The 21,254-nt window shown below is 42.2% G+C and overlaps 1 protein-coding gene across 1 annotated transcript in view; it reads right to left on the reverse strand.

Annotated features, from left to right (window-relative positions):
- Positions 1–20,464, reverse strand: part of NUP210 (nucleoporin 210) — a 62,912-nt gene extending 42,448 nt beyond the window's left edge. Inside the window, exons 1-9 of the mRNA XM_057380357.1 lie at positions 20,228–20,464; positions 10,511–10,647; positions 9,570–9,701; positions 6,625–6,721; positions 3,887–4,037; positions 2,120–2,252; positions 1,250–1,408; positions 716–784; positions 326–432 (exon numbers count right to left, since the gene is read on the reverse strand). Coding sequence (XP_057236340.1) covers positions 326–432; positions 716–784; positions 1,250–1,408; positions 2,120–2,252; positions 3,887–4,037; positions 6,625–6,721; positions 9,570–9,701; positions 10,511–10,647; positions 20,228–20,412 — 1,170 coding nt within the window. The 5' untranslated portion in view covers positions 20,413–20,464. The remainder of the gene's footprint in view (positions 1–325; positions 433–715; positions 785–1,249; positions 1,409–2,119; positions 2,253–3,886; positions 4,038–6,624; positions 6,722–9,569; positions 9,702–10,510; positions 10,648–20,227) is intronic.
- Between the last annotated feature and the right edge of the window lie 790 nt (positions 20,465–21,254).

The following is a 21,254-nucleotide window of genomic DNA, read 5'->3' on the forward strand; positions in this document are numbered from 1 at the left end:
GTGGGAGGTGTCCCTGCCCATGGAAGAAGTGGGAGTGGATGACTTAAGGTTGCTCCAAGCCCAATCCAACCTGAAGGTCATTGTCCAACTTCTTCCATTTTTTTTCTACAGCGCTTAAGACTCCAATAATTTCCCACAACTCACCCAGAGTGCTTTACTTTTTAAAAGTAACAACAATAAAACAAACAGAAAAAAGGAGAAGGGAAGAAACAAAATGCTTTGCAATGTCCTGTCTCAATGTAAATAAGYAACTATTTGAATAATTTCAAAGCAAGTCAGGATTTAGGAGACAGTCACTGAAAAGTATATAAACATTTCAACTTACATCAGATAAATACACCTTATTGCTTGATTTATCATACACATCAATTATAATTTCATAAAGTCTGCCCGTTTCCAGGACCCATCTGTCACCTGGACGAACTGTAAATCCTGCAAAACAGGAAATTTTGAACAACACAAACCAAGAGCCTCTTTATCTAATGGAGAAAAGCATTTTGCTTCTGGTGCCCACACTCTGCAGATGAACATTTCATTATTACAGAGTAAAAGAAAATAAATAAAACCTATTTCACATTGAGCTACTTTCATGAATAATATTACTTTTCTGTGAAAACTAACACAAGAAACGGAAACGTGGTTATACAACTCGAAAATCACAGAAACAAGGCAAAAAATTGCATTAAGCAATCAGGAAGACTGCAGCAATACCAACCCAAATATGCAGGAGGTACCACATAGACAGTGCTGTTGGGTAGCCTGGACACCCCCTGCATGCGGATATCTAWGGTCTCAGTAAAGGAACAGGAAAGTTTAATACAAGTGAAGATCAGCATTTTCCTAGGACTCCTTGTGTCTCTTTGGCTGTTTTAAAGCTAGTGGTACACTGCAAATAAACATTATCTCCACTTCACTGCAAGACAGTGAGTACTTTGGAGGGATTTCGCTAGAGAACATARGGATTGAAACATAAAAATTAAATAAAGCCCCATCACATTTCTACAGTGACTGAGGGGAACAGACATGATTTGAGTGATCTTTTGCAAACCTAATTTGTTAAAACCTTCCACGGCATCACCCAGCTCTGCTGAGACTGAATTCACATGCTTTCCATGGCTCTASCACTGCTCCTGATTTCCAAACTCCTGGTACAAATAAGGATAGCTTTATCTTTTTGTGTTGTGAAGGGTAGAAAGTTTGCCTCCTGCCAGCACGTYGTGGATGGAACAGAATTCCTTAGGAAGGATACTCTTGTGCATCAGGACGAGGTTGGTTTGCCCCAGCTGCAATGCAGTCACAACGGATGTTTCCTGGTCCAGCTTGGCAACTGGCCGGGAAGAATCTCCCTTGGGATCAAGGATGTTGTTCTGGAGCTGCAGCTCATACTGATCTGATGGCATGGCTATTTCTGCAGGTAAAACAATGTATGAAACAATAAAAGCAGATGTGGCAGTGTTTGGCTGCTGTTGATTATTGCTGATTATTTTTTATTCATGCTAGTGCACATATTGTACAATAAATCAGTATTTTTAATGTCTCGTAAAAATAGCACTTCTGTCACACACACAAAATGAGCTTCTTGGCAAACTCTAATGTCTGTGAAACTGCAGTTTCCAACTAATATCACCTCACTATTTAGACCTAACATCCAACTGATTTCCAGCTTCAAAAGAAAATACAAAAGGGAAAAAAGAAAAGGAGGACAGAAAACTCAAGGCACTGCCCTTCTACATGGACATAAAGCCAGCTAACCCACATTCATAAAGGCTTCACTTTGTGGAGCAAATCCATTTGCCAATAAAACATTTTCTGTTAGAAAGGTTACTTATCTAAATTTAAGTAAGAAAGTCAGCTCCTTAGTGACAGTGAACATCTAAAATGACAGTGTAGCTCCTATTTTTAGTTACCCTTGTCTTTACAWCCTTGAGAAATCTGCAAGAGTATATTCTTAACAGTCACAATTTTTTGACTGAAAGAACTCAACAGCTGTATCATTGTATGCCTTAGGAAAACAATATTAAATATTAACAAAGTAGCTTAAACACAATTAAAAATTTCTCAGCAGTTAAAAATTCAYACAAAGCATTAAAAAATAAAAATGAGAGAGAACAGAACAAACCTGTGATCTTCCCTTGCCTCAATTTCTGAACTCTGTAATGAATTGATGTTCCTACTAGAAGATAAATGTCATATACTGGATTCAAAAGGATGTTTTCCAAAATAAGCAATCTGACTTCTGCAGGCTGTACATCCTGTTGATGAAGGGAAAAAAAAAAAAAAAAAAAAAGAGAAAGAAACCACATTAAAAGCAGCTCATTTGTTTGAAACAGACCATGCAGCAGGAACTTAGAATGTAGAAGTGAAAAACATTACTTGCTGCAATTAGCTCTTTATTTTCACCTCAAATTTTGTCACAACAAGGCAATGCAAGAGACAGTGAATGGTACAGAGACTTGCAAGAMAGAATAAACAAATCATGTCTGTATGAAGATGATGTTGGAGAATATGGARAAACTTGAGACAGATGCTCAGTGATCATTCAGACACTCAGAAATCCATCTTCCCCACCCACTGTAAAACATGGCACTCCAAACACCATCTCTATTATAACTTCACTGAAGAATCTGCATCCAACTCACTGGTCTGTTAAATCAGGAATACAACAGGTAATTACATAAATTCTCTTACAGTTGTTTGAGGGATGTTCATTGAAAATGTGCAGTCTGGTAGCAGTGAAAGATTGGAAAGAACTACTAACCAGAAAAAACTGCAAACAGAACAATATTATTTCAATTTCTCTCACAGTACCCACTCAAAACTAATTGAGAAATAAATATTAAACCAGAAAACTCACCAAGCTACAAGCATTCAAAGAAAGTCAAGTCTGATAAAATGTAGAGTATGTCTATGTATTCAGTACAATTAAGAAGAACTAAATTAAATTTGATGATAAAAATACTTTCTTAACATGCTCTACCACTTGTGCCACCTTACTAGTGTTACACACATGCAGCTGATATTTCAGTAGAACACTTTTCACAGCTAGGGTTCAGATAGCCCAATGCCATTCTGCTTTATGCAGAAACATGAAATACAAAACAGTAACACAAATCAGCAAAACCAGACCGCAGAGACAAGATGAACTTCAGAAAAATCCCATTTTGTAGAGGGAGTTTTTGAAGGTGCAGTATAAAGCTGATACCAGGACTATGATAAATAAAAACTCTCACAGGTGTTTGTAAATTCTATTAAGAGAAAAACCAACTCTGTTCACAGAGCAAAATGTAAATCTCAGTGAGCCCAAGCTACAAGACATAAATCCCAGATCTCCACAGCCAGCACTGGAGCTGAACACTACGGTAGCTCTGACATTCTGATCTCAAAGCCTTTCCTTGGAAACCAGAACATCATGAGGTAGAACCGAATCTAATAAAGTATTCATTGCACACTCATTTCAAGTACAACAGGAAATAAAAATATTTCCAACAGAGCAAACCTTGTTCTAGATATTTACTGAAAAAAAGAACTGTTCGAGTTGGTTCTGTTTTAAAAGATCTGAAGGGCCAATGCAATGGTTCTAGTTGTATGCACAGTATGAATAACAGGAAAACTTAAATTGCACAAAGCACTGGGAGTGCACTCCTCTGCCACAGGACCTTCTGTCAGAGACTTAGAAATGATCTCTGGCACATGCCCTGGCCTGGCCTGAGTCACTGCACCAAACTCCAGCCCTCCCAGGGCAYCATCTCTTGTGATGTGGGCTACAGTCAACCCAGTATGACAGAGATGCAGCACTGACATCCACAAGGCAAACACACAGAACTCCTGCAACACAAGGCTGTAAGATTAAATAGTAAAAACATCAGGATGAATGCAAGTTTCTTACCTTATAGATGCTTTCCTGTAGTCTTGCTTTTAATTTAGAACTCCCTGTTTTCATTCCAGACACCAGAATGGTATCTCCTTGCTTGGCAACTTTCTCCATCTCCAATATATAGGAAGGTGGGATGTAAGTGGATTCTAAGAACTTGAGTATACTGAAAGGTGAACCAAGAAGTGCATAGAAAATTGTTACCTAACCTTTGCAAACCCACTGAGAAAAACCAYCAGCATCTATTCCCACCCATTTCAATTTTTAAGCCAATTTAAGTTGTTTGCCTGGGACCAGATATCCAAATTTTATTCATTCTTCGAGGTATCTGCAGCTAATTTCTGTGACAGATAAAAGTTTGTTTGAAGCCTCCTTGTGAGCTATCAGAAGACTGCACATGTTGTCTACAATGACCCCTCCAATTTGTACAGTAGATGAGACTGCAAAAACTCTCTATATTGTAGAACAACTGATGTGCAAGACCCAAAGCTTATGTTTAYAAAAGCAACAACTTAACAAACTGGGAACATACCTTTGACCACTCTCAAGAAGCCAGGATGCATTTAATSAATGACTATGAAAGTAACCTACAARCACAACACTYGCAGTAACTGTTAGAAATTTCAATGAAAAGTGACAACAGAGAGGCAAGGAATTGGCCATGAACGGGTAAATGACAGGAAATGCAGAGAGGAGCATGTGTTTTACAGGGTGTCACCTTCTGGTATGCMCATCATCTGCTCGGCTTTATGTGCATTCTCAGCACACTATTAGTAAAGCCATGTGGAGAACAGCTATGCATATTAACATATTTATGACAATTTGTAATTTATTTTGCAAAGCTGCACCACCATTAGAACATTTTTATGTTATTATAGTTGTGCTAACAGTAGAGCATACATTAATATTAGTTTGGTTAAAATCACATCAGCAAATACTTATACTGGAAGAAAAASCTCCATATGGATTAGGAATTGGCTATCCAGTCCCATTAAGCCATTCATTTTGGCTCTCACTCGTATCTGCAGSTTCAGGTGTATTATGGACTTAACAGGCTTTCCCCACCTAATGCTGGGGGCTTGTTTCTCTAAGGCTRCAAAATCAGAATTTGTGTTTATCCCGTAGCAAAGTCTTCTTTGGTCCCCCCATTTACTTGCAGTGTATTTGGAATCTAGGTTTGAGGATGGAAGTTGGTTGTTAATCTTTCTGCTCTGTAAAAGAACTGGTTTCCCCACAGGGAATTATCATATGAACAAAGCCAGGTCCTTTACAGGTAAGTACCATTTCCCAGATTATTTTACACCTCTCAACTTACCTACAGAATCTGTTCAGTGTATGAACTGAAACCTCTGCTACATGAGTTTGAATCTGTTTCTTGTACAAGAATTTTTGGCTGAAGTGTACTTACTTAACAAGTGTCTGTAAACTGTTTTGCRACCAAAAACCCATGTTTTCTGTGTTTGCAGACTGGTCAAAATCATTTATATCAGGGACACATTTTTTTCTACCAACATTCATGTTGAGCAAAGTCAAGATTCACCACAACATAAAATACAATAAATACTAACATATTGCTGCTAAATAGCAGAATCCAGGTGTGCTGACACCAAATGGTTGACAGTGCAMAGATGGAACTCTTGGAAACCAAACWGAGMAAYATCCCAGTAAGGCAYTGCTAAGCAGCCTTCAATTCTGGTTACCTTGGTAGGGGTGGAAACACACATTTCTGCCTGAAGCCACTGGGGAACAGAACAATGAAGTCACCACTGTAAAACTACACAGGGCATATGTATAATAAASTAATACCTGTAAAAGCACCATCATCAAAACACAGGCCAAAGATGGTCTGGTGTCAAATACAGGAAGGAAAATGAACTTAAAAAAAAACCTAACATCATGAAAGTCTGCATTTTATCCCTGCCACAGGTGAGCTTTCTGACTTTTGGGCATGAACCCCACCTCAATTAAATGGAAATATTTCCTTATAAATGGTGGAAATATTTCCTTATTATTCAGAAATGCTGAAAAACATGATCACATGAGTGAGCTGAAAAGCAATTCCAAGATCTTCGGATAGAATTTTCCACAAAACACAGCAATTCTAAACTCCAGTTAACTAAAGTCTGTGAGYCAATACAGATGATGAATCCAGGACTTATGTTTTAAGCAAGTGTCTTCCACTCACTGCTGTGTCTGAAAGACAATATATTGAATATCTTTAATTCAATTAATTCACCTGGCCCTACGAGCTGTATCTGGCTCACATGCAGGACACACATGCCAATTTAAAGTTTAGCTACTTTCAAAACTATTTCAACACCAGACCTAAGTGTCCACTGACACCTGAAATTCTTCAGGTTCCGAGAGCTCCTTTCTGAAATGGAAGGGGACTTTTACTCYTYACAAAAAAACACTGAAAACAMAACTGTTGAAATCATGAGATACCARTCTTACTGATAAATCTTCCTTTTGCATGAGTTTCAGCAAGATCAATAACTGCATCTATTTATTCCTAATTATTGCATTAGAGCTACCTACCAGAGCTGTTCATTAACCCTATCAGTTAAACAGAGATGGAAGTGCCCAGGCTGTTGAGTAGGTAGACACTTAAAAAAAGCCAGTCTGAAACAACTGACCCTTAAGCATTATTATTTCAGGCATCAGTTCAGTAAACTGCCTAGATGTGGGGAAATATTTTGACCCATCCAACTGAACAGACATGAAACTTTWAAGACCCAATGAAATGACTTTACCGTAGTGCATTGTGGGAGTCTGAGAAGCCATCGGCCTCTGGGTCCTTYACTACTGTCCAGTCAAACACCAACCCTGCCAAGGTGCTGAAAGTGTTTCCTGAAAATCAAACAACCAGATTAAAACASAGAACAAGCACAGTGTCTTCCTGGAACATAAACCATGACTTACTTCCCTAGGAAATTTCTTTCTTATCCCTACAAGAAGAAYCATTGGTAGTATTAACTCAAAACCCACCCTCTACCTTGCTTTTCATTCCACGGTGTTTCCCACAGCTCATGAGATGGGTGCAGGTGCCCCCACCTCTCCTCCACTTRTCAGCCCCCAAGATGTCCTTGGCACTCACCATCTCCTTTCCCTTCTGACCACAAGCACCTTACTACTTCTTGGACATGAGCAAGACATGAAAACAACTCTGCTAAACAACCCTCCATTTTGAAACAGATACAGAACTGAAATCTTGATACAGATTTTGACACAGATCTGAAATGCCATTTGCTGTGACTTGAGTTCACAGCAACAAAGAACTGCACTTTCCATACACATAATTTTGGGTTTGAGCACAACCATAATTTGTCCATAACAGCTGAAATTTTTACTCAAATGACTCAGGCTGAGCACTTCCTTTCTATAAACTGTGAACCAAGAGAACATGAAAAAGTGTTAGCTTTAAATAGGAACAGAAAGTAAAAAACAGACTGAAAACGAAAAATTGCCRTGAATGCTTTAAGTGCAATGAGATGCTAATCTGAAGGATCTTTCAGTCTTGAGTCTTGCTCTAAACTGCAGTTTCCACTGGCACAAACAAATATGGAACAGAAATCCCAGTAGCTTAAGGTATATTTTAACTTGTCTTACTCCCTTTGACATTTAAACCTGTATTAATAAAGAATCAATGCAAAACTATTATTGAATTCTCATGYTTAAAGGTGATGACATTTTTAAGCCACAAAAATATTTTAAACAAGTCAACACAATGCACAGTGTGTGTTATTCATCTCATTTCTATAYAGCTTGCTGTAGATAATTCCAAATCCCAGATAGGAATGTACACACAAAACTCCAAACACACGAGACATTGTAATAAAAATGRACACCCAAGAATTTAACATGCATTTAAGTCTCTCTCTAATGATGCAGGTTTTACCTTTGCACTCTTAGCCAAAGAAATGCAAATGCACATTTTTAAGTCTTTCATTTGACTTACCTTTAGTTAACTCATAGTAAAATAACCTGAGCAAAAGTTCAGCAAACAAAAGAAAACAGTATGACTTTTCTCCCCTCTACATTCTATACATAATTTGGCCCAAGTTCTCCATCATCATATTTTGTCTCTTGCATCAGTACTCTTTGAAAAGAAGCATTTGAGGATCRAGTTTGTATTTGGAGTGGATTATTAAAAACATGTACAAAACCAATCTGTGTTAACGTAACTGATAAAAAAATACAGCTTAAGTAAAAATAACTGGAATATATATAAGTGTTTGGATATATTAAAAAGCATAAGGAAAGTAACTATTCCTGAAGATCTATCAAAACACGCAGGAGTAGAATCATCAGTATTAATGAATGGTTTGACCCATTCCAGCTGCAATAATCTGCAATATAAGATGCAAWAATTGTCATCAGGCCCAAAAAAATGCTCCTTGGTACAAGCCTAGAGCCCAGTTAATGTTTTTACTAAACAGGGAACAAGCTGTGGCCCTGCACCATGGATACACAGGACAGTTCATCCACAGCACCCACTCTTCTCTCACACAGGCTGCAGAACAGCCTTGACACCCGTTCTTGGTGCAAGTTTGCAGCAAATCTAAGCACATTTTCTGCCAATATTCACTGARCTGGATAATTACATTGATTTTTTCACCTTCTGAATATCAAAAAAAGTCATTYGCGAGTGCCTTATTCAAGTGTTTCATTTTTCCTGAACAATTAAGTCCTTCAATAAAATTACCACTRCTCCTGAATAGGTTTTTTTTTTGAAGTGTGCCCAGAAAGTCCACTGAGAGTCCAATGTGTCCAAAGTTCTCCCAAGGATGGATTCCAAGGTTATTTGGGTCAAAGGAACTGATTTTCAAAGCTTTTGAATGTATCGTGAGCCCCTAAACCTAGATTAGGAAATTTAGAGCCTCTGACTAACACCTTGTTTCAGTCACACCAGTGAAACACTACTTGTGGGTTTTGAACCACTGTCCCTGTCTACTCTGGCCTGGGTGGGTTCCATGGCAAAGTGCCGATGGAGCACCCTTGAGTTTGCACACACACCAAGCCAAGAATTCAGCAGCACACATAAGATAAAAAGAAATTTACTTTTCATTATTAACATATCACCATAGACCTGGCATTCATGGTTTACAAATACAGATAGGATGGACTCAGTGAGTATCCAAAACAATTAACCTTTTACAGCTGCTTGACACACTATCTCCTTTCAGTAGTTATAGTAAAAAATTCCTTCCTTGGTGTGTTATGTGCGCACTCACTTGGTTGTCAAAAGCATAGGACTCTTACCAGATCATGAATCTTTTTCTGRTACTACAGACAGCACAAAAAACAGAAGCTCTCTGCTCCAATTAAATAATGATGCATTCAGTCCAAAGGCAGTGACTCTTAGGAGCCTAAATGGTGCTTCCCAAAAGTGATTGTTTCTCTAGTAATTAACAGATAAGTGATTGGTCTCCAACATAATTTCTGAACTTGCTGTTGGTGATACCTGACTAGTCTCACAAAAAAGTCCTTTTGTAAAATTCTTTAGTCTACCTCTGCTCAAAGGAGAAAAAGAAAAAAAGAACAGACAACTTCACAATGTATTATCCAGAGAACGCCTTTAAAATTCTCCACTTGGTTTCAAACGATCAACTGTGTCACAAACAAAACCAGTGCATACATCAGCTAGTGCTGATGACATATTTATATATATTTAATTTCCTACAAGCAGATCTCTTACCTTCTGAATCCAAAGCATGGATTTTGAGCTCCAGAGGTGAATCCTCCAGRTAGAGCTCCCTTGTTGTGGACACAACTTGAATGCCATGAATTAAATCAACGATGGCATCACAGCGAAGCACTTGTCCTGTCACTTGAAGAGACATCAGAAAGCACAAGAAATCACAACACTGGATGTGCTCTYCAAGAGCAGCAACATTGACACAYCTCAAATTTAGCCAGTGACACAACACACTGACATTGAAGGAACTGAAACTGGGTCATCACCTCAATGAAGAAACTCTTGGGTTAAATGGTGCCTCAGAAAGCAAGAAAAACAGTTCCCTTCCTCACTGAACTCCAMAACTGATCTGYAGAAACTCTCATTTCCATCTACACTGACTGTTAYAGGCGTTGTCTCTGAGTGCTTATGCAGAGTTGCTRCATTGCCACTCTCAGAGCTGGCTCATGAGAAATTTATGACTTTTACCCACAGACAATCAACCCCCATAAACTCCTYCAGTTAGTGACTGCAAGGCATTTAGTTGTCCATCTAGTTTTGCCTTTGTCACCATAAAAAATAACCAGGTATATTGCACAACAAACAAAAAGGCAACTTCTGGCTTTTTCAAATTCAAAGTATCTGAATTTGCATTAGTAATTTTTGTTAAATACATTTTTTTTATATTTCAGCCACCCCCTTTATTTGTGGCTTTTTTTTTTGTTTGTTTTTTTGGGTTTTTTTTTTTTTAAGAATTACCTTTTTTCCTGGATGCATCATTAAAATTATTACCACTTATCTGAGACAAACAGAAATTAAAACCCCCATCCATGAAAAGCCTAAAATGACTGTACACAGGAACTGAAATTTATCTGTGCACTTCCTAAGTCTCTGCTTTGTTTCCTGAGGAGAGCAGAACGCCCATCAGAAGCAGAGGTTGGCTCACCCAAGCCCAAACTTACGTGTATCCTCGGCAGAGATGACGGTGGTGAGGCGCATGGGCTGCGAGGAGCGCGCCTGGACCAGAGCCCTCTGCGAGCAGTGGCAGCCGTCCCGCCCCAGCGGCTGGATGCTCGCCACCTCCGGCCGCGTGGATGACCTGTGGGGTTGGGCTGTGTCAGCACATCAATCAAAGCTCTGCTCCAACAGCCACCAAAACAATGCACTTGGGACATGCTGCACGGTCAGCAGGTGACTTTGCTAAGAGCTGAATGGCAGCAGCTCCGCAAGGACTCCAGCCAAGGCGAGTGTGGGCTCAGGAAGGGGAAAGCCCAGGCCAGAGCCAGGGCAGACAAGCATAGCAGCCTCTCCATGGCAAGGTCACTGCTGAGGGCAATTGAGYCACTCCAGACCTGTACCCAGCTACKTAACAGAGCTGCAAAGCCTTTGGCCTGACTATTGATTAGCTGTGAGGTGTGAACCGAGTGAAAACATATACAGAACACTGAAATAAAGGTGAAACACTTTTAGCTTAAGTTCCATTCACCACTTGTAATTGCATTTTCAAAACAAGTTTGAAACACAGTTCTGAAAAAAACTGGAACCTTTCCCCCCTGGCAGAACATCACAATTAGGTACACTTGCTATGGCAGGGGTGCTGAAAAACAAAAGGAAACATGTTTTAATCAAGAAATTTCAGAACAAAAAAGATTTAGTCTGGTTAGCTGTAGTGTGTAACACTGTGTAAAACATGCRAAGTTGCATCGTCAAGTTTGGTGCAATGTAAGCCGACACAGAATTTTGACCTAAAACTGATGAGTCTATTACTTCCTGCTCTGACCCTGCATGGAATTTTTTGCACACAAGTTCTCCAGAAATGGGCTTATCGAAAGCTCATCATGGATGTGGGCAGGACAACGCCAAAATGACTGGCTCGGGTGGGAAGGGGGAGGAGGCAGACAAGGAGACCTCTTTGCAGGTGGGACGGTCACTGCTCCACCCCCCAACCCCCTGAGCCTTGGTCAGCCTCTGCTCCACACCGACAAGGTGGGCAAGACCCGAAATGTTCGAGTGACCCGTGGCAGGCTGGGAAACCCGAAACGGCGCCATGTGACTGCGTGGGCCCGGGCCACTGTAAAGAACAGCCGTGGCCGGGGAGGCGAGCCGAGCAGGGAAAAGGACAGTGACATGTGTGCCGAGGAGCCGCCCCCCTGGCCGGGGCCGACACGGAGCTGAGGCCACGCTGGATCGCTGCGGGGTGACTACATACCTTTCTCTTAAGTTTTTCCTCTARAAATACGTTGTAAGCCACACTAAAAAATTCCAGTCRATGCCTTGTTAAGCGCCTTRYGGTGCCTGGATGAATTAAAAGTTTGTGAAGTGCCTTACTTTGTCTGGATGTTGTTTTAAAATTTGCCAAGTACCTTATTCTACCTTAATGTTCTGACGTTTGCAAGTGAAAGGAATGAGGAGGTAGTGTCTTTACAAACAGACTCTGACTCTGGGGTGAGATAATGCTGATATTGGGAGATAGAAGGAATCAATAGGAAGAATTTGCATAGGAATTCTAGTGATTGGCTTACCCCAGTCTATGTTAATAGACTACCTGAGCAGAGACACAGAAATGTATTTTGAAAGGGGGCAATGTATGATAGAAGGGGGGGTTTCATCAGGCGTTTCAAGGAGCCTGTACCTCTCAAGTACCTCAGCCAATGGGGAAAGAGAGAGGGGACTGCGGCCGRGAAATTGGGATAAAAGGAKGCTGCGTYCTCTAKGAATTTGAGAGACCCCAYGRGAAATGCCCATGACCTCTCCCTTTATTCATGAATAAAGTTGCGGGACTCCTCTGTCTCCTTTTTGGAAATAAACCTCTGGTGCTTGTGGATTAATTTTCCTAACACAAGTRAAAGTTTAAATCGACCCTCCTGAGAAGTTTACTGCTTCYCCCGCTCAGCACCCAGTGTGAATCAAACAACCTTCCCCATAATCCAYAGAACAGGCCAGGGAATTACAGAGTGGAGCCCAGCTCCCCCTTCCYGTGTGCCAAAAACGTCAAGATCAAACAACAAAACCAAAAAGCTGAAAAATTATTAAAACCCAAACCTCTTGAAATTACATATGAGATAGAAGCAATATTAATCCGATAGCTAAATGCAGAGGCAGTGAAATACTGCAGAAGCCCCTGCTAGGTGCTCCAGCCCTGCGGGTCACAGCTGCTCCTCCCCAGCCGTGCTCACCCAGAGCCCGGAGCTGGGCAGGGTGAGAGCCGGTACCGGGAGCCGCTCGGGACTGCAGCGCCTGAAATAGCCCCGCTGTGTGCTCGGAGATCCGGGGGCACGGCTCGCTCACAAGGGCCCTTTGAAAGATTAAAACAATGAACGCAAGCACTGATGGGTGACAAAGCTGCTTGGGAATTGCTTCTCCGCATGAGGAGAGCAGCTCTGATGAAAACACTGCGCTATCTGGTAAATGCAATCTAAACCGGGCCCTGGAYGCTTCCTGGCAAAGGGTTTTAATGGGGAAGCTGGATTGGTTTAGGCTTTTTTTCTGGAGGATATACAAAAATGCCTACTTGTGATGAATGGGAAGAGTTCTCTAACCCAGCAAGGAGTGGGATGGGAACTCCAAACATGCCTCAATCCCCAGACACAGCTTTTACCTCCTTCTCTTACTGGCACAATCAACAAATTCACACTACTGAAAAAATAAATTTTTCCTTAACTAAAATTTTATCTATTCAAAAAAAACCACATCACACCACATTCAGTTATCTAAGAGTTAACAGCTGCAGCCCAGGTGAGCACACGCCTCTGCTTGTAGCCCCTGCAATAAAATTGCAAATCCCGTTTCTAACCTTAAGCTCCCAACACTATTTTGCTTATATAAGGAGTAGTTTTAGAGGATCTTGAAACAACAGTACCAACTGCTGACCCAGAATTTCAAAGCATTTTATCTGATCAAGGAAAAAACAGCCCACAGCAGTATACAATGGCAATTTAAGCACCAATTAGAAGCTTAAACCTGAAAACTGTTTATCTAATCTACATACCTAAGCAATGTACACAAATACGCATATTTAAATAGCAGAATTTATACTGTTTCTATACTACTATTTTCTGTATTAATACTTTCTGTATTAGTAGCACACTTAACAGTCTACAGAGATTAAAAGTGAGTCATTAGTAATTTTCCTGTTGTTCTGTTGTTCTGAGGCAACGATGAAACAGTTTTCCAAGTTTTAGCAAGTTTCTTTAAACAACATTAGCATTCACAACCAGTGAGGCTTTTCCTGTACTTGGCTGGCTGGCTTTTGAAGCTGAGCATGTGGATTTGACTTAGTCTGCACGCAGGTATTTTTAAGTAGTATAGGCATGAAATTGACTTTTATTTAGGTTTTTACACTGCTAATATTCCCTGCCATTAGATTTTTTTTTTGTTATTGAGGGTTTTGCATTCTTTCAGTCTGGAATTGATTGTGTTTACAACACAACAGGGGTTTCACTGTGGTTTGTATTTGTTCCTTTAATATCTGGCTATGATTTGTAATACAAAACCACTGCAGTTTGCACTAATAGCAGTGTTGTGAAACTGAATCTAATTACAGACASTTTTCAGATTAGAAAAAGGGAAGAACAAAGATCAACAAAATTAATTTTTAACTGTAAACTTACCTACACTCCACAATTTTAAAAGAACTTTCAAACTTTTACCGCTGAAAGCCAGTTAACTCTTAGYTGTCACTGCAGTAGAGAACCTGACATTAGACACTATTTGGTTTCTAGCAGTAGTTTAAGAGGTAGAGTATCAGCTGAATGTCTCTTTTTAATATAAATTTTACTCAAGGGGACCTCTCTGAGGCTTRGTTTCATATGGATTTGTATTTAAAAACAACCTGCATGATTAGTGTTTTTTACTGCAGAACATATGAAGTATTTGATGACCCCTTCATCATTCAGAAGTATCAAGGACACGTTCTGTTTAAAGCTACCTAGATGCAGGGGCAAGCACAGAGAGGCAAAGACATTATTCAGCCAGGCTGGGAATTACCGAGGCATTACTCTGGGATCGCTGCTGAGTACAAGATGGGCAAGGAAAAGAAACTTCAGCTTTAAGTGACAAAAACTGCAGTTTATATCCTCTGCCAATTGCAGCAGCTCTTCAGCAGTGTGTCAGTGTGTGACACTGAGAGCTGGGTTTGTCAGAGGGCAAAATTAGATCCTGAGAAGCCAGCAATGGGAAGCATTTCTGGCACTAACGCTAGATCTCATGCCAGCTCCTGAAAGAAACAGCAAGGCAGGGAGGCAGCACTAGAAAGAGTGAGAAGGAAAGGGGGAAAAAAAGCTCACAAAAGTCCCCAATACTTACTTCCCTCAGAATAAAATCTGACTTGCTAAGGAATGAATGGCACTTGCCAAGAGGCTGCCAGTCCTCTTGCTGATTTCTGTTTCATTCATTATTTCCGTCCCCCTCCACAGCCCCAGACACAGAGGCATGTGCCAAGATTGTATCTATAGATCTACCCAAATCGAGGCCTGCATTCTTTAATCGACTGTTCTGTAATACCACATGTCAATACCTCATTAGATTATACTTATGTACCAGTTGATTCAAAGATCAGGAATCTATTACTGTTTCTCTCCCTAGCAATTCTCTGCTGATTCTTACTGCTCCAGTGTTTTATACTGCTCTGCCAGCTCTTCAAACTRAATTGACTGAATCAGCAAAAATCCACCTTTATGGAGCTGCACYGTGACTGTCAGTTGATCTGATCTTTTAGAATGTTATCAGGCATTGGGGCAGATACATGATCAGAGGGAAACTGGACAGTTAAAGTTTCCAAGAGTTTGGGAAGATTGGATTGACCAATACACCARGGACCTTATATAGTCACTCTTGGGACTAAAACAGAAATTAARAGACACAAGAGCCAAAACAGCATTTGGGCAACTGCAGTATGATAAATAGTAGATTACCAAGGAATCAAGAGTATGGGAACTGAACCCATTCCAAAGAAAATGCAGAGAGGGAGCCTGGCAGAGTTTCCCTCAATACTTAAAGATTTTTAACAACCCAGTGGCAGATAATGTCTCTGTTGTTCACTCAATCTTCTCCTAGGATGTTTCTTACTGTACTGGAAAAACAAAAAGCAGCAAAAAAAATTCCTCCATCCAGTTCTGCTTTAAAATCAAATGGAAACATCACACACCACAGAGTGAGCCAAGGACAGAGCCTCTGCTCCAGAGATTTTACATCGGTGATCAGCTGGCATGCCCAGTAACTTCAAAGGAAGCCAAGTTAAGCCAGTGCTGATTGTTCCCAAAATTCAACAGACGCCCAACTGTAACTTGAACATTTTGTCAAATCAACCAGGGCCCAAAATMATTTTATCCCAAGGGCTTCTTTTTGGCCCATTTCCACATGCACAAAGGAAAACAATATGCACACTAGGTGAGAGGCACCTTCCAACCAAGAGAATGCAAAAAGTAAAGCTCGGCCTACACAAGTTATTCTAAAATTAATTTAGCATGACTGCAAGTAACAAAATAAAAAATAAAAAAATGGCAGCTTACTGTCAAACACAAATGTCACATTTTTCATTATTTCAAATTAACCCCTCTTAAAACTTCTCATTGTAGACAACCCATAAAGCTTCAATTACTAGGGTAAGAACTGCACCCCAAAAGACCAAAAGTCATCAAACATTTATTTCATGGGTGTTCAACAATGGGAAGCTGCCCAAAATCAGCAAGTCCTCCTATTCCTTTTGTCTGCCTTTTTTAGGCTGGCGATGCTCACATTGAGAAAAAGKTTTTTTAACAACACCTGCACTGATGTTGACACATCAGCTAAGAGAAAAAACACTTATTTCCTCTGCCTCCTGGGCTCTGGAAGAACATGTTTGCTGCAGACTCACACACCCCACTCTGGTTCTGAGCCAACACGCTCAGGTAACACACACCKGAGCCACAGCAGCACAGCCCCTCTCACTTTACCAACAAGGATAGCTCAACCCAGTTCTAAGCTCGTCCTTGCACTGAGAAGAGCTTGAAGCCCTGCTGGGAAAGCACAGCCACGTTAGGTCAGGGAGAGGGAGGACATCCTGCTGCTGACTGCAGTGCCWTACAAGAGGGAAATGCAGAGGGGACTACAAACATTATTTGTCACTTCATAATATGGAAGTTAATGGTATCTCACACAAAATATTTTTCAGGGAGAGTCAGATAGGACGTTTTAGACCTGTGGTAAAACAGGAAACAACACAACTTCCAGACTACCAGAGATGACAATGTTGGTCTTACAGCAAAGCAACAGCTCTTAATGATCAACACTACTGRTATGCATTTCTAAAAACACATAAGCCATCACATATATGCCATGGAGCAGAAAGATCAATTTATAACAAAAGCATGACAAGATAAGGAACTAAAAATGAGCTTTTCTAGCCAATTACTGTGACAGCAGCATTGTGCGGTGGCTTTGGGCTCTTTGGAAGTACCTGTGCATCCCATAGCTTCAATACCACYTGGCCACTGGATCTCTCCCTCTACCACCAGCTCCTTTCCCATGGAAATTAGCTTGATATAACCTCCTCAGTGAGGGCTTCATTAGCACACACAAACTTTCTATTTAAGGTGGCAATAAACTCCATTTCCACCAGCTCTTACCATACATCTCAATTCTATACTGTATGGAAAAATGAAATATGTAAACATATTTGTACACTGCAGATAATTTCTGCTATAAATACCCAGACATACTGTGTACCTTGGGGTGCTTGTGTGTTCTCCTCCTCCCCTTTGAAATGTTATTATGGTAYGGCAGGTTTCAAGGAGAGAATTCTACTTCTTGAATGCTTTCATTCTTTCAAGTGTAATTTCTGCATTAAAGTAATTAAAAGATAAATRCAGATGTAATATAAATGCTAAATATATCTGCACAGGCAGTGTTTTATCCCTGAAGATACTGTACAATATTTACAGAAGAAAACACCGTATGCTTTGCAAACGAAGGTTTTCACAAAAAATAATTCTAACATAAAAGCAACCCAAACTCCAGAGGGCATGGGCATCTTGAAAATCAGRAAATATTTTAGAACCATGATTATAACTTTACCATTGCTCCCGATCTGCTGGGATGATGATAGAACTTGATCTTTTCCCTCTGAATCACTGGAATTCTCAGACATGGCTACAATCACTTTGAAAATCTCCTACTTTCAGAAGTAAACTTGAAGGCTCAAAGGGAAACTGGGAAAAAAATAAGGTCACAACATGCTATAGACTGTTTTTTCAGGAAATTGGACACCTGTGTATGAATTCTGAATGTTTGAGATGAGTATGAGAATGCAGGCCTTCAAAAGATGTCATTTGGTATCAGACACTGCTGTACAACCACAGCTCTCATAGGTTACCCCTAACTTCACAATCTCCCATATTACTCACCCTCAGTCCCCTCTGCAGACAGAGGGCCTGAATCACACCTGCATTCAAAACTCTGTTTTCATGCATGCAAACATATCCATCATTTCACAAATATGAGGAGAAGTCACTCCTTSTCAAGCACTTGGTATTTCTTAACTTGTTCAGTTCAACAACCCCTCTCCAGTAATAGCTCCTTTTGACAGCTCAAATGGCAAAGTACAGGACATCTGTCAGCAAATAGCTGTGGAGCTGCTCCTCCAGGTACACTTCTTTCTAATCCCCCACAGTTCAAGGACTGAGARGATGTAGGAGAGAGCCCCAGATGCAATTGCTGCTTCTGCTCAGTCACACACACAGCTCCTGCTTCCTCCGGAGGGTTTGCTAAGTACACGGTGARTTTTACCACCCACATCCTGCCAGGCCTTGCAAAGCAGAAGTGAATAAATATCCATTGTTAACAACCCTGTCACAAAAAATAACAGCACATGGAAGGTGAATTAGGTATAGTTTCCTTAATTCTCAACCAAAATTCATCTCCGAAGGCCAAAGCAAGAGGATGGAAAAGGATGTTAAAGCCTGTCTGCATGARGGAGATGAGTCACTGCTGGTAAAGAGCTCCAAAAGAACATGCTCTGAAGTGCACAAAAATCACCTCCATTAAAGACACAAATCATATCTGGCATTTCTCTGGAACACAATCTTACATTGTTTCATCTGTAGATTTCAGTGCGATTAGCAAAGGTCTCCATGCTTCTGACAGCTAGATAGCACCTGGCACATACAGGAATAGCTGCAGCCAGCCCAGCATCACTGAACAGCTCTCTGGCAAAACAGGAAACAGTCTACTTCCAAATTTTAATAGTGCTTTGATGAGTTTTGGGTTTTAGCTTTATGCAATATCCTTTACCTCACAAACCAAATCCTTTCAAAGACTCAATAGCCTTCGAAGATCWGAGTAARAAAGAAGAAAAAATGCACGCTTGTRAGATTTTCACTAAAATGGTCCATTAAAAATTTAATTACATGACCACAAGCAGCTCATCTGGTCACTTTTGTTTTTAGTCGACTTCTGAATAAAAAGAATTACTGCTCTTCCCCATAAGCACCCKCAAACATGTAAACTGTCACAGACCAAAGGTTTGTACCCAGCCCAGAGATGAGAAACATATAATCMCCAAGCAAACTGACAGAGAATGAAAACAGCCCTTTAAAATGTATTTCAATAACTGCCAGACACAAAAAAAACTGCTGCACGCACCCATCTGGCACACATGGAATTTTCATTCTAAACATATCTCCATTTTTCAGGTGGGTACCTCCTGCTCGTTACTGATTAAGTTACCATTCTGGAGTGCTATAGAAATAAGGAGTTGGCAACATTTGTTTAAATGAAGACTACTGTGAGCTTTCTAAATTTACATACGCTGTGGGATTTGCCTTCAGCCCCTGTGCTCAGCACTGCCCAGTCATCCCCCTGTGTGAGGCAGAAGGGAGCTCCCRGCCAGAAGTTCCTGGAGTACATCCCACGTGCTCAACACTGAGAAAACCGGGAAAGCTTTCACTTTTTAAACTCGACTTCACTGTCCCCAGATTATGTATTAAGAGTGCTGTTACCTACACTAACAGCAGCAGTGAGATGCTCCCAACTTAGATAGGATTCCTTTATGTCCATACACTGAGCTCAATGTTGTGAAGAATTTCATTACCGACTACAGCAAAAGAAGGGGCATTTCCCCACCAGCAGCACAAGTTCAGGGTGCTATCCCCACACATGTGGGACTGCGGCGATGTGTGTGTGGGGTGGCACTGTGGCTGTCCGGGGCAGCACGGTGGCCACATGAGGTTTGTGTGGAGGCACAGTGGGTCTGGTAGCAGGTGGAGGAGCAGGTGGATGTATGTGTGGGGAACAAACAGAAGCAGGTGGGAGTGTGTGCAGTACAGGGAGAAGCAAGTGGACATGTGTGGGGTGTGTAGGTGGGTGCACACGGGATGTGAGGCACATGTCGGGCACGGCGCCATGGCGGGAAGCTTCTTTCACAAGCAGGGACCTTCCCCTCAGGGCCCGGCCCGCAGACACTGCCCCTCTYCAGCGGGTTTAACCCCCGCTGCACAAAACAAACAACCTTTCCCCTCAGGGATTATCATCCTGTCTSCTCCCGTACTGCTGGGCCGCCCAAACCCACCCCTAGCGAGGTGAAAGGGGTGAGGGAGGGCCCAGCAGCCTGAGGAGCCCTCAGGCCCCGCCGCGGGCCGAGGAGCCGCCGCAGGTGCCGGCGGGAAGAGCACAAGCGGACAAAGGGCGGCGGCACCTGCACTCACCATCGGTAGCAACCCTCGCTGGCCTCTAGCGTGAAGTTGACGCGGGTGCCGCGGGTGAAGGGGAGCAGCACCTTGGGCGTGTTGAGCTTGGAGGAGGCGGCGAGGTGCAGGAGGAGGAGGAGGAGGAGAGGCAGCGCCCGGGGAGCGGGGGAAGCCATGGTGCGGGCGGGGGGAGCCATTGCCATTCCGCGCGCGAACGGGACCGTGCGGGGCGCGGGAGTGCGGCGGGATCTGCGCGCCGAGAGGGTCACGGGGCCGGGAGGGCGGCCCAGGGCCTCCCCCCGCCCCCCGGGGCCGCACCGCCTTCCCTCAGGGGAGCTCCGCTGGCGCCAGCGGCGAGGTGCTGCATTTCAGAAAAACCTCCCTTCTCCGCGCCATCACCCCAGCCCCTCACAGGGCTGGTGCTCCAGACGCTTACCCGGCAGGCTCCAGCTCCTAAATGTCTGCCTTGTCGTGAGTGAACCATTACTGAACTCAGGATTCGAAGTGTGGCTTCACCAGAGCCCAGCACAGGGGACAGTCACTGCCCTGGTCCTTCTGCCACCCCAGTGCTGGAACAAGCCAGGTGCCATTGGGCCTTCCTGGCCACCTGGGCACCCCTGGGCTCACCTGGGCTCACCTGGGCCCGTGTTCCCTGGGCACACCGGTGCTAACAGCTAAGCAACAGTTCATTTGTTACCATAGCATCTCAGAATGGCTTCAATTGGAATGGACCTTAAATCACCCACTCCCACCTCTGCCATGGGCAGGGACAYCTTCCACTGGAGCATCCCAGGTTGCTCCAAGCCCCAGTGTGCAAGCTGGCCTTGGACACTGCATGGGATGGCACAGCCACAGCTGCTCTGGGCGCCCTATGCCAGGGCCACACCASTCTCACAGGGAACAATTTCTTCTTAATTTCTAATCTCAAATACCTCTCAGTTTAGAGTCATTCCCCCTTGTCCTGTCACCCACAGGCCCTTGTAAATAGTCTCTCCCCATCTTTTCTGTCAGCCCCTTAAGRTACTAGGCCACAATTAGGTCATCC

Source organism: Malurus melanocephalus, unplaced genomic scaffold (assembly GCF_030028575.1).
Source record: "Malurus melanocephalus ecotype Western Australia unplaced genomic scaffold, MMel_1.1 scaffold_449, whole genome shotgun sequence".
Taxonomy (NCBI): Eukaryota; Metazoa; Chordata; class Aves; order Passeriformes; family Maluridae; genus Malurus; species Malurus melanocephalus.